We start from the raw sequence: 14,813 nt of genomic DNA, 5'->3' as shown, positions 1-14,813 counted from the left end.
GAATGAGAAGCCGGATAAACCTATTCAAGGGCAATAGAAGAAAGACATCAACTATTCTCACAGTTACAATTTCCCCAAACAGTTCCTCTGATTCTCCACTCCTACATACCAGCATGTTACAGCTAACAGACAGACAAAGCAAATACTGCGAGCTCGCTGCGCGATGTAAAGTAGGAGGATCAACTAGTCAATTATTCTATGCACAGAAGCACGAAATCATTACTCGAAAAGGCAGGTGGCCTTTGATTTCTATTCCCAATACACTTTCTTCCCCGCGTAAGCATGCAAGTCGATCGACGTAATGTGTTACACTAAATCTCTCAATAAAGTATCAAGCCGTACATAAGGTCCCAGGCCGCAATTCAGGTCGACTTCTCCAACTCCCCACCCCTGGATTCCCTACGTATTTTAAAGAGATAGGAGAAGAATGAGGCTCAATTGACAACACTATTAACCGCCCGTAACCAATTGCAATGTTCCGGTCAACAATATACCTGGCGACCTTGCTCGTCCTCTCCCTTCCCACCAAAGCAACATGCACCACCCACCAGGCCACCAACCTCACCCACGACACCTTCGACTTCATAATAATCGGCGGCGGCACCGCCGGCCTCGTCCTCGCCAACCGCCTCTCCACGCTCCCCAGCCTCCGAATCGCCGTCATCGAAGCCGGAGACTCAGTCCTCAACAACAGCGTCGTGACCGACATCCTCGGCTTCCCCAACACCATCAGTCTGCCCATCAACTACGCCTACTCAAGCGCGCCGCAGAAGTACACTGATGACCGCGTGCTTCAGTACAGCGGCGGCAGGGCGCTGGGAGGCACCACGACGATCAATGGGATGACGTACCTGCGCGCGGAGCGCGAGCAGATCGACTCCTGGGGAGAATTCCTAGGCAACGAAGGGTGGAGCTGGGATGAACTGTTTCCTTACTACCTCAAGCAAGAGGGCTTCGAGCGGCCAGGGCAAGAGTTGGAAGACAGGGGCGCGGCTTTCGAGGAGGGGTTCCATGGCGAAGAGGGGCCTGTCGCTACGGGGTTCACGCCGTATCTCACGGGGCAGGACTTCTTCGGGGTGATGAGGGAGACGCATGAGGGGGTGGGGATCCCGTGGAATAGGGATGCGAATGGTGGGCGGATGAGGGGGTTTACGGCGGCAACGCAGACGCTGAATGCTACGGCGTTGGTGAGGGCGGATGCGGCGAGGTCGTACTATTATCCTGTTGCGGCTGAACGGCCGAATCTGTCTGTGTTTTTGAATACGACGGCACTGAGGATTGTCTGGGATGAAGAGCGGAGGTCGTCTTCTGGGGAGGTTGTGGCGCGCGGCGTGGAGGTGGAAACGCAGTCGGGTTCGATTGAAGTCATCTCCCTCAGTGACGAGACTGGCGAGATCATCTCCTCTGCAGGATCTATCCGCTCCCCAGGTCTACTCGAGAACTCGGGGGTAGGAAACCCTTCGATCCTCGAACCCCTAGGCATCACTCCCGTCATCGACCTCCCCGGCGTGGGAGGCGGCCTCCAAGACCAACCCAACATCCAAATCATCTACAACTCGAGCACAAACTGGACCGGCTTCCCATCCTTCGCGACCTTCCTCACAGCCGCCGACATCTTCCCTCCCTCCGACCTCTCCGTCCTCCGCGACGAAATCACCGCAAACATCAGCGCCTACGCATCCACCATCGTCGCCTCCTCCCCGCGCGACGAAACCACGCAATCCATCCAAGAACACCTCCTCGCACACCACGCCTCCCAGATCTTCACCCCAAACAGCACGATCCCTCTCGCAGAGATCATCTGGTTCCCAATGGGCACCCTCATCGGCGCCGCATACTGGACGCTCTTCCCCTTCTCCCGAGGAAACATCCACATCACCTCCCCCAACTCAACCCACCCCCCTGCCATCCAACCCAACTTCTTCCACCTAGACCTCGACACCCACCTCCTCGCCGCGACATCCAAAAAAGTGCTCGCCCTGTTCTCAAGCCCGCCTCTCTCATCATACATCACACCCCCCACCACCCCGCTGGCTTCGCCATTCGACATCGCGGAGCTGGGATACCGCGACCCCCGCTGGGCGACTTGGATCAAGGGGTCCTACGGCTCGAATAATCATCCAGTGGCGACGTGCGCGATGATGCCGCGGGAGCTGAACGGCGTGGTGGATGCGGGGGGGAGGGTGTACGGGGTAAGCAATGTGAGGGTCGTGGATGCGGGGACGCTGCCCGCGCAGCTGAGTGGGCATCTTTCGGCGAGTGTTTATGCGGTTGCGGAGAAGATTGCTGATGGGATTCTTGGGGAGAGGAAGGGTGGGAGGTAGATAGATAGATTTGTGGTTGGAAAACTGTGTATATGTATGGCGTATATGTGAGCAATATATGTATGTAGATGGATAGATGGTGATTTAGCACATGCCCGTCAACGACACAAGACCCGCCGCATCCAAACCGGCGGCGGCCATCCCCTCGTCATCCTCCAACAACTTATCAATCCTCTCCACGCTCTTGATCCTCCAAAATGCCTGCGCGCCGTCCACAAACCTCCCCGTGATGCCCCTCACCTCGTCCTCAGGACACGCCGCAAAGCACAGCCTAACGCAATTAAACGCATCCCTCTCATTCACCTCCTCCGTCGCCGCGAACATACTCCCCGGCGCAACAAGACACAAATACGGCTTCTTGGTCCAAAACACCCACAGCGCCTGCGACAGCCGCCGCGCGTCGACCTGCCTCCTCAACGGATGCGTCGAGAAGTCGAACCTAACCCAGACGAACATGCCACCAAGCGGGCGGACAAAATCGAATATCTGTGTGGTTTCGACAACACTCCACTCCTCCTCGCCCCCGTCGTCCGCGACAATGGCAGCCAGCGACGCGCGACGCCCCGCCTTAACGAGATGTTTCCCCTTGGCCAAAACATCGCACATATCGCCCATCCTGCGCTCGTAGTTGCCCCTGAGCCCCTCGAGCCAACGCACCCAGCCGTCGACTTTCCACCCGCTGCCGTCGGACGCGCCGCCCCTGCCCGGATCGGACGACGACTGCGGGCCCATGATGAGTTCAGCGACCATGGACTGCACGAAGCCGGAGGGTTGCTGGGTTGTCGTTTCGGAGATGCGGAGGATGCGTTCCACGAGCGCGGGCTGTGCGGTTATCCAGCCGAGGCGGCAGCCTGGCGCCGCGGTCTTCGAGAATGTGTCGAGGCGGAGGACGCGGCCTTGGTGGTCGATGGAGAGGTAGGAGGGGATGAGGGAGTCGAGGAAGTCGAAGCCGGAGGATTTGGTGGGTTTCGGGGCGGAGGGCGTGGATGGTGTGGTGGAGGACGGGAATTGTAGGTACCAGTAGGGGTCGTCTTCGATGATGATGATGTCGTATTTCATGCAGAGGGCGTAGATTTCTTTGCGCCGGGGTACGCCGAGGGTTCCTGAGGTCGGGTTCTGGCCGATCGTGACGGTGTACATCATGTGTGGGCGGCGACCGCGCGAGAAGTCCCAGTTCTCGAGGACGGAGGCAAGACCGCCTGGGCCGTGGGCCACCATGCCTTCCGAGTCGACGGCGACGGAGACGATGTTGACGCCGCGGGGCTTTGCGGTCTGGACGGCGTTCATGTAGCAGTATTCTTCGACGAGGAGCCCGGGTCGCTCGGAGACGTGGTCGTAGCCTTCGAACCATTCGTTGCTGAGGGCTTGGATCGCCTTGCTGAAGCCGTCCGTGGAGCCGCACGTGAGGATGATTTCGGGGCCGTCTTTGTAGGGGACGAACGGGTGGAGGTTCTCGCGCGTGAATTGCCGGATGAAGTAGTAGAGGGATGGGTAGCCTTGGGAGGTGCCGTACTGGAGGGCGGATTTGAGGTCGATCATGCGCAATGGGTCCTTGTTGCCGGAGTCGTGGGGCACGACCACCCGTGATGATGGCGGGTCATCCTTGGAGGAGGTCGAGGTTGAAGGGGCTTTCGTAGCAGATGGGTCCACAGGTTTGTTTGGCGTGGGCTTCCAGCGATCCGGGTGAGCGACTTTGGCCTCGAGAGTGTCGAAGGGAAAATAGTGGTCGTTTGGGAGGCCTGAAGGGGAGATATGTTAGCAGGTGTCGTCGCATGTAAGATGGGATGAATGGATGAGCGAGAAAGCAAAGTGCGTGGCCTACCGCCGGCGAGCTGGGCAATGCCAGGGATGGTGAAGTACTTGTAGAACTTCTTGACACTGGAAGCCTCTCGAGCTTTGGTGCTGCGGGAGAGGTGGTGGGAGAGGTCGACGGGGGAGGGAAAGGTGGATGGGTCGGAGGTGTAGTAGGACATGTTGTAGATATGCCGAGGGACGTGTTTTTATGTACAACAACAAAAAGGTAGGATGCAGATAGTGCTTTATTGCGACATGTAGGGTTCCAATTGCGATAGTAATAATTACTGCATAAAAAGTCAAGAGATATAGTACTATATGCGATTGGGAATAATAATGGTGTAGAGGAGGGGAGGGAGGGAGGGAGGAGGGCAATAGAGGAGAGATGGATGATGGACGTTGATATTCGTCCGTCCAGCGGTCAGATATCGATAAGAGAGCTGCAAGGTATGTATGCACTATGTGACTAGGTAGTATGTATTGTAGGTATGTATGTACACGGTATTCGTACTGTCGTTGGCTGTATTTCTCGGTATCTCGCTGCCTCGCTGGTAAATTCGTTAGTGCATACGGAGTAGATTAGAAATCCTCCCCTCGACTAGCATCAGAAAATACGCCCGCCTTTCCCCATCCTATCAACCGCCCGTCAAATCATGACGCAGTCATCGCACTTCTCCTCGTATCACCATCACCGTCGCCGATACTGACATTGCATTACTCCCACCTACCTAATTCATGCATGGACGGCAGCTATCGTCCACGGTTAGAGTCGCATTCCTTCGCTCATCTCATCGTCCCTCTCTGCCGTGCCTGCATGAGTATATAAGTGTAGGTGCTGCATGTCGTTGGTTTACATCGCAAAGATATTCCGCACCAACGGTCAGCACCATCCATCACTTAAGATCCATTATTGACTCGTACAGATAGAATACTCATAGCAGTAGCATTATGGGCAGGGCTGAAGACGAAACGCGTACCACGTGCGGCATTCCGGTTGGCGATGGGGGCGAGCGCTGATCTCATGTCATCCATCTGGTGCCAACCACCTTGGGTAACTTGCCTTACAGGTACAACTACTTACTACCACTTCCTCTACTTCTTCCCTATACTCCGTACTTAACCTCTCTCTACTCAATACCCCGTACTCTCCATTGTATCTATGTCTGTATACTACCTCGATATTTCAACTGTTTGATAACCCCAGTGCTCTTTGTTTGTGTCTCATCTCGTCCTTCGGAAGTCCCGGAGCTGTCTATCCGACCAAGTACCCTCTCTGTACATTCGGACACCGCCATTCGGCCTCGCAGTGCCTCTCTACATTATAGTCAAGCTCGAAAGCTTCCCCAGGCATGGGTCCTCACACGACAAATACTCCTTCGGACCCTCCTCCCCAGGTCTACCGCGACGATGATGTCACCAACCCTCACTCTCACGATTCCGACGACTCCGATACGATCCTCATAGACGGCTCCGAAGCCTCCGACGAAGAATACTACCAACAACAAGAACCATATTATGCTCGCAAATATATTCCTCCACGGCTGCTACGAGCCTGGAGAGCTGTCGTGGTCTGGACGAAAGGTCCTCAGCCTCCGAGACCCTGGAAGATACGCCCATTCCTGCCTCGCATCCAATACGCGCCCATCCAGTTCCTACAGAATTATTTCCCGAAGCGAAAACATAAGGTCATACTCTTGATATTCTTCTACTTCTGTTGGCTGCTGTCCTTTGGTCTGGTTCTACATCGTTCAGCTTTCGCTGCCGACGTTCCTGGTTACGGATCGCCTGTGCGCTTGAGGTGCAACGATAGATTTTGGGGTGATGGAAATGGATGCGGGCTGAATGGGGACCTTTGTCGCCCTTTCAATAACATGACCCAACCATTCCGGTGTCCCGCTAATTGCAAGCGGGTTGAGGTTGTGAACCCTCATGCTGTTGGGGATCAAGAGATAAACTATCAGCCGCTGGTTATCGGAGGGCCGACAGACGAAGAGGAATCTCTGAAAAATACATACTACCGCGGTGATTCGTTCATCTGTGGTGCTGCGATCCATGCGGGATTCATCAATGACGCATCTGGTGGCTGTGGAGCACTATCCATCATCGGGGAAAGGGACCATTATCCAAGCATCAACAAGAACCACATCAAGAGCATAGCCTTCGACTCCTACTTTCCGAAATCTTTCACCTTTCTTGAGGGGACTGCTTCTAAGTGCAGAGACCTCCGATGGCCTTTGCTTGCAGTATCCCTCACGTTCACCATCCTCCTATCTCTCTTCACGACATCGCCTGCCGTGTTCTTCCCATCGATCTTCTTTGGCATATTCTTCCATGTAGCACTCGCCTCTGATCCGCCAAACCTCACGGACTACTATGCTATTGTCAGCATTGCACTCGGAAGATTCTTACCGGCGAGCTTCTGCATGTTTGCTGTCTATAAATTCTGCGTCAGACGGCAGTTGTCCGGGCTTCACGCCCAGGTTGAGAAAACCATACTTTGGCTCGGCGGCTGCTGGGTGGGCGCATTGAACAACTACACTTTTGATAAGATCCCAATTGAGCGGCTCACACCTCACGATATCAAGCAACAACCCGGAGCAATCCCCGCCCTGATCATCATTGTCCTGAGCCTCTTCAGCATCGCTCTGGGACAAGCATGGGCGCTACGCGTCGAAGGACGACTGCCGCGATATCTAGCTATCTATGGCATCTTCGTGGCTGTCATACTATCCTTGGTGGCCATTCCCAAGATGAATGTTCGAATCCACCACTACATCCTCGGCCTCGTGCTGGTGCCCGGTACATCGATGCAAACCCGGCCGAGTCTGCTATTCCAAGGCATCCTGGTCGGCCTCTTCATCAACGGGATCGCACGATGGGGATTCGACAGCATCCTCCAGACACCAGACGAGCTCCGCGGCGACGCACAACTCGGAACGCTCCTCCCCATCGTCCTCCCTCCCATCATCCACAACAACTTCGGCCTTAGCCTCCTCCCGAACATCACATTCGAATGGGAGACGCCTTTCCCGAAGCACTTCGACGGCGTGAGCGTGCTCGTCAACGACGTAGAGCGCTTCCGCGGCTACGAGGCAGAGGCGAAATCGTTCACGTGGGTCCGCCATATGGAGGATGTCCCTGAGTATTTCCGCTTCGCGTACCTGCGCGGTAGCGGTAGGGGCGACTACACGAAGGCCGGGGTGTGGCGCAAGGATGGAGGGTGGACGGAGATGGAATCTGGACCGTCGTAGACACCAGAGCCCAGGTCGGATCCCGAATTTTGGGTAGATAGATTGATGAATATCTAGTGACTACGATAAGATGAGATGGCGAGAAGGGGGAGGGGTTCGCGGGGAACCCTCATGCAGGGTCCGTATCAGGTACAGCAGGTATCCGTCTGAGAGCGAGCATGGGGACGCAGCGTGCGCTCTAATCGGGCTTTCGTGCTACAATGATACTGATGGCTTGCCGGACTTGCATTATCGATCGATTACAACAAACTGCACTTTATCACACGAAATAGAAATGCATGCATGCACGCACGCACGCACGCATGTCTGCATCGCATAGCATATTGGTGCGCGCGCGGGCGCATGAAAGACAGGACCGTACTGGTCGTACTGGAACATCACATATAGAGGTTGCTGGATATTCTTGATTTCCCCATAGAACAATAACCAAATCACAAGACTGGCCTCCCAATCCAGACCATCTTCAATGTCTCTGATCTGGCTGACATGGCAGCCTTTTGAAACATCGCTTCCGGCTAAGAGGCACGCGAGCGAGAGAGTTGTAGAATGTGAGATGAGTTGAGTGCACAGAAAGAAAGGCTAGATACACATGTGTCGCCGCCCGCTGGCGTGGTGGCTTACTCCGTTTCTACCGTCTACGCTCTACCTACGGAGTATGCACATTCTACGATACAGACTACCACGATCAAGCCGGCAAGCAAACCGCACCAGGGGACGAGACCCTCTCATGGTGCGTCGTCGGTCGATTGCATCCGGTGGCCAGGTGTGCGGCACCTCACCATGTCTCTGTTGGTGCTATCCAGCATTTCAGATAGATTGCCCGTACCAATCTTTTTGCTCTCGCCGCTGTGGGAACATCGTGCATTTCCGTGGCACGCTGTACATGACCGATGTTAACAAGTGCAGACGGAGTGTAATTGTGCCGCTTCTTTCATGTTAGGTGGGTAGACGTGTACATATCCCTTTCTCACCATCATCGTCGTCATTGGCGATAGCGGCGTCGTGCAGGTGATGAGGCTATCTACATCCATTGTTCCTCCCATCCTTTGATCCTCCAATCCGTCCAGACGCGCGGCGTGATGGCTTTGCGGTGAGTATCTACGAACAGGTGGGCAGATAGAAGCGTGGTGGCACGAAGGAATCAATCGAGCATGTTGCGCCTTCTTCCTTTATCCTGAGCTGAATGCAAACGAGACGAAAGCAACTTCTGTAACTTTTAATCACCGCTGCACGATTTCACGACTGTACATACGGGGAGCAATTGGGCACGGCAACATGACATGATTGGCCACCCGCTCCGTCCCTTCCAGCGGAGATTTAATCTTAACCCGTCCACCCAATCGTAGGTACTCCGTAGCTAGTCAACTTGTAGAAAGCATCTCACATCATCTCTGCGTCTTCACCATCCCATCCCCAATGTCCGATCTTCTGCTATCGATAGGCTTGGAGGAGTAATTGAGGGGGCGCGCGAGAAACTTTTAATTTGCCTTATATCACCTTACCTATCCTCCTCCGCCGGCCAAACCGATTGGGGGCAAAGGATGGAGGGGAGGGGATTAGGATGCACGATGGAGTTGGGCTGGGTCGTCGCGGGCGCTTACTTACATTAAACCCCCTCCCCCGTTTTCCTGGTGCATCCTTCATATCGACGATAGCTGGCGAATTTGCGATGTGGTTTGTACGGAAGTGTTGGTTTGTCTCAGGTCGGGCGGTGTGCCGTAGATGGTACGGTAGTTAGCAAGGGGGTGAGAACGAGAGCTGAACTCATGATGTGTGCTACGTTTTGTGAAATGTTCTACAAAACTTCGGAGTACATAGGCAGTTGCGTACTCGTGGTGGATTTGCCGTTTTATTATCTATTGGTCGTTTTGCGCGTTCATTTCGTTTATGGGTGGTTACGAATTACAATAGTACATGTAGTTAGTAGGAGAAAAGCACAGGATTGCTTGGGAGGAACCACGGCGTAATTTCTTTTCTCTTATTCTTTAGAATTCCACCGAGCGAGCGAGAGTGGTTTTGTTTGGCGCGCCCGCCGACCGACCCCATATAGCATGGTGGGCGGCAACCATGAGGACAATGCCATATTGAGATTGTGATGATACGTAACTTACACACTTGGAAGTATTCACACACTTGATCAAGATGATGATGTTCAGCTGTGGTGACTCCGGGGAATTTATCCCACATTTCACTTTCCCTCTGGAGGAGAGAGATCTGCCCGTCCTTCCCAATGGGTCTGCTGTTACCGGCCGGCAGCAGCCTTGAGATTTGAGGCGTGGTGATCCGTTTAGTGCGTGTGTGCGCGTGCTCCCCTGACAATGATCCTGATGACGATGATGATGATGGAATTGGGGAGATACGAATCACGATTTGATTCCTTTGTTAAAGGATGGATCCACAAGAGCGTTACGGGGCGTGGAGAGATAGAGAGATAGTAAGGATTCGAGAAGGATGGAATCCATCATGGTGTCAGAGTACGTATACAACTACCATACGATGAGGATGAACAACAGAACAACAAACAACATAAACTTACGTCGCCCTGGAGCGAACAAGCAACATACGTGTAAAAGACTAAAAGTGTAAAATGTTCAATTCATCCTGATTCCTCTGGGATCAAAAGGGGGGGAGGGAATCTTCTCGTCGCCTGTCTTGGATTGCCTCTTGGAGACAGACGTGCTCTCGCTGGGCGATACTTGCACTGCACTTGGAATCTGCACTACCGACCTACCAAGGTATTGTATGGACTGTAACTTTGTACGCTGAGGGACCTGAGAGGTCGACGGCCCACTGTTATGATGCTACTCGCTCTTTGAGGATCGCCTGGAGATTGCGATCAAGCGTGTGCACGGGAGAGAGAGCGGTGCCCACCGACACGGCCCCCTACATTACTTGCAACTGGGGCTCTGGGAGGAGCAAAGAGGCGACGATCCAACCCCTCGGCGTGCACGGCATGTTCTTTTGTTCGAACTTTGGTTCTTGGGGGATTTTTATTGGAAGTGGGGACGGCTTTCTTGTGTGAGGCTATTGAATTATTGGCGAAGTGGTCGTGATACAAGCCGTCGTGGTCGTGGTCGTGTGCTTGTGTGCCTGTGTGCTTTCAGGTGGTTAGTTACTCGTAGGTGTTTTATTTTCAGGTACCGGTTCAGGCACAGAAACAGGAGGGACCAAGGATGGTGAGGCAAAGGTCGGTTTGCAACACTGGTCCCATATCTCATCAGCGGCCAAAGATAGATCCAATCGATAGGGTGAATAAACGCGGCGCAGGGGCAGTGCAGGGCAGGTCAGGGCAAACTGTCATGTTCGGGCGCAAGGCTGCATTGGATGTCTTTCTATATACACAATAGTGATAGATACATGGATGGCATTACGGCACAGGTACATATTGTACAAGGCACTCATACAAAAGTGACTTGCAGTTATGTTCTGTGAATGTACCTGAGTACAGACAATACAAGTAAGTATGCCAAGGGGCATTGGGGCGATCCCTTACCGACTGTTTCAGGAGGTCGTTTGCGCCTTAGTGGCCGGATATACCTTGCAAATGTTAATGTTAATGTCCTTTAATGGGGGACTCTCATCACTGATTCACTGTCTGTTATCCACTGTGTAATCACTGTAATGTGCACAGGGTCATGGTCCTGTGTCTCCCTTGACCTTGTCACTCTTGAGTCTTGTCTTGTGTTCCTTGCACGGGCGGCTGCCCACCCCCCCCATCCCATCCCCAAATCCCCAATCCTAATCTCATCCCATTCCCCTTCCTATGGACCTATCCCATCACAGGCCACAGTGTGCATGCACCATGTCAGGTACCATGTCAGATATCCAAGGAGCCCCGGGCTAAAGTGGGTTTCACTTCTTTAAACAGAAGCATTCCTTTCATATCCCCTTAGAAAACACCACTGGCCCCTCAAATCTGGTGATACTCTCTCTCTTTTGCTTCCTCCCCCTCCCTTCCTTTTCCCTTTCGCCATCGGACCCAAACCCTCAACGGGACTCAGTCACTCCTTATTCTGCTCGTCCGTCGCTCGCTCGCTATCTCCAATCTATCCAATATTCGCTCAGCGCCTGGCCTGAGCTGTCACTCTTTTCGTGTGTATACTCTTCGAACAACAAGGCTGCTTCGCTCCACGGAAAGTCCTGGTGGCTAGGAAACGACTCCCATCCCTTTGACTCGCAATATCATTCGAATCGATCCATCATCATCATCATCGCTCAAATATCAATTATCCGGAATTTGTACGCTTTCCGCCAATTAGATCTTACGAATCCACATTCGACAAGGAACTGTAAAAGTAAATCCGAAAGTGGAAGAGACGGCTAGAAGAGAAGGAATAGAAATCGCAAGTGCATAGGAGATATCAAACCAGAAGCGCAAAACACCCAACGTCTACTTTTGCGCGACATCTTCGACTCGTTCGCCAAGATGAAGTCTACTACAACATTCGCCACGACAGTGGCCATCCTCTCTGGAACTGCCGATGCTTTCTGGCGCATGGAATGCCGTGGCCGTACAGGTCTCGCGCGTATCGATCCTCTCGTCGAGCCTGGTATCGTCGCAAACCATGCGCATGCGATCCATGGTGGAAGCAGTAAGTAGAAGATCGTCCTCTCCCCACTCTTTGGTTCTAGCCCCGTGTTGCTCCTGCGACCGAACGAATGAACGACAGGACGGACGAACCATATCATGCATACATGGCTCAAACGTCCCCACACGTTCGCTCGTTCGTTCACGAGCAAGCATGTCGATCGCATTTTGTGTTGTGTGTGTGGAAGGTTGTAAGACCGCGAAGCGCATTGGGTTTCACATCCTCCGAAGCGCAATTCGCTAACGCTATTGTTGTTTAGACTTCGGAATGACCACCGACTACAACAAACTCATTGAGTCTGATTGCACCTCTTGCATGGTCGAGCAGGACAAGTCTGCGTACTGGTAGGTTCAATAATCTTGACAGTCCGAAACCGTAAGATCTCGAGTTCGCTAACATGTTGTTAGGACTCCATCCCTTCATTTCATCCATGAGGATGGCAAGGCCGAAGTCGTTGGCCAAGCAGGTGGCATGCTCGCTTACTACCTGCTCCCCGGCGAGGGTGATCCTGGCTACAATGTCACTGCGTTCCCCAAGGATTTCAGAATGCTCGCCGGTGATACTCGCCAACGAAACTTCACCGGACCATTCCCTGACAAGGAGAAGTCGTTATGGGGTCCCGAGGACAAGACTCAAGCGTCTCTTGCGCAGAAGGCCATTGGCTTCAACTGCTTGGACTACAGCAAACAAGGCGAACCCACGGCCTATCGCCATTTCCTACCTGACAAGGCTTATTTGGATGCGAACTGCAAGAACGGCACTCGAGCTGAGATCTTCTTCCCATCATGCTGGGACGGTAAGAACAACGACAGCCCAAACCACAAGGACCATGTCGCCTATCCTGACCTCGTCAATGCTGGAAAATGCCCCTCGAGCCACCCTGTCCAGCTGCCAATTCTTCTCTACGAGACCATCTGGGAGACCAAAGCTTTGGACGGCAAGAAAGGTCAATTCACCTTCGCCAATGGTGACCCTACTGGTAAGCGTTGCTGCCCTCATTATGTTTCAGGTGACAGCCAACTTACAACACGCAGGTTTTGGTTACCACGCAGATTTCATGATGGGCTGGAAGGACGACCAATTCCTCAAAGATGCTGTTGCCAAGTGCACCAACAAGTCTGGCAGGATTGAGGATTGCCCTGTCTTTACCCAGAACGGAGCAAAGGGTACCCCCGGACAGGACGGCAGCTTCCTCCAAACCGAACAAAAGATGCAGCAGTGCAAGTTCGCCGAAGTCCAGGCCCTCGACAACGACAACTGCGCAGGCCCTGCCGACGGCCTTTGCGGAAACGTCCGTATCCAGCCCGGTCCAGCATACGCAGAGCTCATGAAGCCTGGTAACCCGGCTGCCCCAACTCCCGGTTACACCCCTGGCCCATCTGCTGTTCCCTCTGTGCCAGTCCTCTCGTATACCACTCCTCGAACCGTGGTCAACGGCATCTCCATCTACAACATCAAGGGAGACGGTGGTGTCAAGTCGGCGCCGCCAGAGATCCCAGCAGCACCGTCGAGCAGCAGCACCCCGTCCTCTACCACCGCCTCAACTACATCGGCCCCTGTTGCTGCAGTTCTCAACGTGCCAGCACCCACTGCTCAGCCACCTGCTCCCACACCAGCAGCAGTCGTTCCCGATACTGTTCCTGGATCCGTCGTGTCCACCAAGACTTTCACCAGTGCAGGCACCGTCTACGAGGTCGCCATCAAGGAAGTCCAAGTTTACGTGACGGTCACGGCCACCCCAGCGGGAGCACCACAGCCACCGAAACTGCACCGTCGTCACGTGCACCACAACCTCCACCGTCGGGGTCATGGCTTACTTCGACAGTAAGTGGCTTGCGAACGACATGGACAATTTCGTTGTGGATGCATCTCCTTCTGCATGCATGGGCGTTGAATTTATTTTCCCACCTTCCAGCATCTATTAAAACATGGTTCCCTCAACTCCCCTCCAGCGTCGCAGTACACGAAAGCGGCCGAGGGTCAAACGGCCAGGGCGGTACATTCGAAAGTAAATATATATGATGGTTCGAAAAGGTCTTCCTTGGATTGTGTGTGTTCTATTGCGCGCGCATCTGTGTGCGGCCTTGTTTCTTTTTATATACCTTGATTTTGTTTTGTCTACTTTTGTTTTCGTCAGTATTTTGTTTCTTCATCATCACGAATGGCTTAGGGAATTGCGAATTTTCAGAAGGCGTGTTGGAAGGCTGCGCCGGAGAACACGCTGGGGAGGGAGGGCATGCTCTGAGGAAGCTCAAGCATGACATAGCCAAGGGGAGTTCGACCCAGTATCGTGCTGGGTGCTTCCGTCATCATCATCATCGTCATCAAATGCAAGAAAGAAAGATAGCAAGAAAGACGTGTGTATACATTGTGGAATGTTGAAGTGCAGTGAGAAAGTATGATGATGACTGTGATCGGGTCCGATAACTGATGATGAATCCTCGTCTACCCCGCGTTGTCGCCAATTGATACCCCAGGCCCATACCAAACGTGGCGCAGCCTTGCGAACGAATGTTGATTGACAGCACGACAACACGACGAAGCCAAGGGTAACCCTCCCTCATTCAGCTCACATTGTAATGGGCTGAGGTGTGGATGGTTGGTGAGAAATGGTACAGCTTGGGTGGTATTCATTGATCAGCCTTGTCGCCCCTTCCGGTGAAAATGCGATAATTGCAGACTGACAGACTCACAGAATGCCAGACGGACAGACATTTTCGCATTAATTCGCCTGCATCAGTCTCGCTGCCTATTCGAACCACGTTTTCCCTTCTACCTCTATACATAGTTGTTGCCTGTGACAGCATTTGCAGCTTACAGGTCGAGATCCATCTGAGATGCATGCACTAGCATCT

At 53.4% G+C, this 14,813-nt stretch overlaps 5 protein-coding genes across 5 annotated transcripts; 3 read left to right on the top strand and 2 right to left on the bottom strand.

Annotated features, from left to right (window-relative positions):
- Positions 1 to 301: 301 nt before the first annotated feature.
- Positions 302 to 2,324, top strand: BU24DRAFT_438380 (GMC oxidoreductase; the record flags this gene model as incomplete). The annotated part of the gene is made up of 2 exons (XM_033530251.1): positions 302 to 328; positions 552 to 2,324. 2 exons carry the CDS (start codon positions 302 to 304, stop codon positions 2,322 to 2,324), a joined length of 1,800 nt encoding a protein of 599 aa, XP_033389474.1.
- BU24DRAFT_361738 (aromatic amino acid aminotransferase 1) lies at positions 2,124 to 4,556 on the bottom strand. The gene is made up of 2 exons (XM_033524156.1): positions 4,147 to 4,556; positions 2,124 to 4,063 (listed from the first exon to the last, which is right to left on the bottom strand). Exons 1-2 carry the CDS (start codon positions 4,295 to 4,297, stop codon positions 2,409 to 2,411), a joined length of 1,806 nt encoding a protein of 601 aa, XP_033389473.1. The 5' UTR covers positions 4,298 to 4,556; the 3' UTR covers positions 2,124 to 2,408.
- Positions 4,557 to 5,206: 650 nt separating this feature from the next.
- On the top strand, positions 5,207 to 7,664 carry BU24DRAFT_15461 (uncharacterized protein). Its single transcript, XM_033521313.1, has one exon. The coding sequence runs from the start codon at positions 5,468 to 5,470 to the stop codon at positions 7,367 to 7,369; it is 1,902 nt and encodes a 633-aa protein (XP_033389472.1). The 5' UTR covers positions 5,207 to 5,467; the 3' UTR covers positions 7,370 to 7,664.
- Positions 7,665 to 9,198: 1,534 nt separating this feature from the next.
- BU24DRAFT_469883 (uncharacterized protein) lies at positions 9,199 to 10,846 on the bottom strand (the record flags this gene model as incomplete). Its single annotated transcript, XM_033532640.1, has 5 exons — positions 9,199 to 9,693; positions 9,906 to 9,911; positions 10,101 to 10,192; positions 10,241 to 10,466; positions 10,808 to 10,846. The coding sequence occupies 5 exons, from the start codon at positions 10,844 to 10,846 to the stop codon at positions 9,355 to 9,357; spliced, it is 702 nt and encodes a 233-aa protein (XP_033389471.1). The 3' UTR covers positions 9,199 to 9,354.
- A 1,431-nt stretch (positions 10,847 to 12,277) lies between these two features.
- On the top strand, positions 12,278 to 13,881 carry BU24DRAFT_15431 (uncharacterized protein). Its single transcript, XM_033521308.1, has 2 exons — positions 12,278 to 12,937; positions 12,993 to 13,881. The coding sequence occupies exons 1-2, from the start codon at positions 12,430 to 12,432 to the stop codon at positions 13,784 to 13,786; spliced, it is 1,302 nt and encodes a 433-aa protein (XP_033389470.1). The 5' UTR covers positions 12,278 to 12,429; the 3' UTR covers positions 13,787 to 13,881.
- Positions 13,882 to 14,813: the final 932 nt, after the last annotated feature.

The sequence above is a fragment of the Aaosphaeria arxii genome (assembly GCF_010015735.1).
Source record: "Aaosphaeria arxii CBS 175.79 unplaced genomic scaffold BU24scaffold_1, whole genome shotgun sequence".
Taxonomy (NCBI): Eukaryota; Fungi; Ascomycota; class Dothideomycetes; order Pleosporales; genus Aaosphaeria; species Aaosphaeria arxii.
The sequence above is the reverse complement of the archived record's forward strand: the minus strand, read 5'-3'. Positions and strand labels throughout refer to the sequence as shown.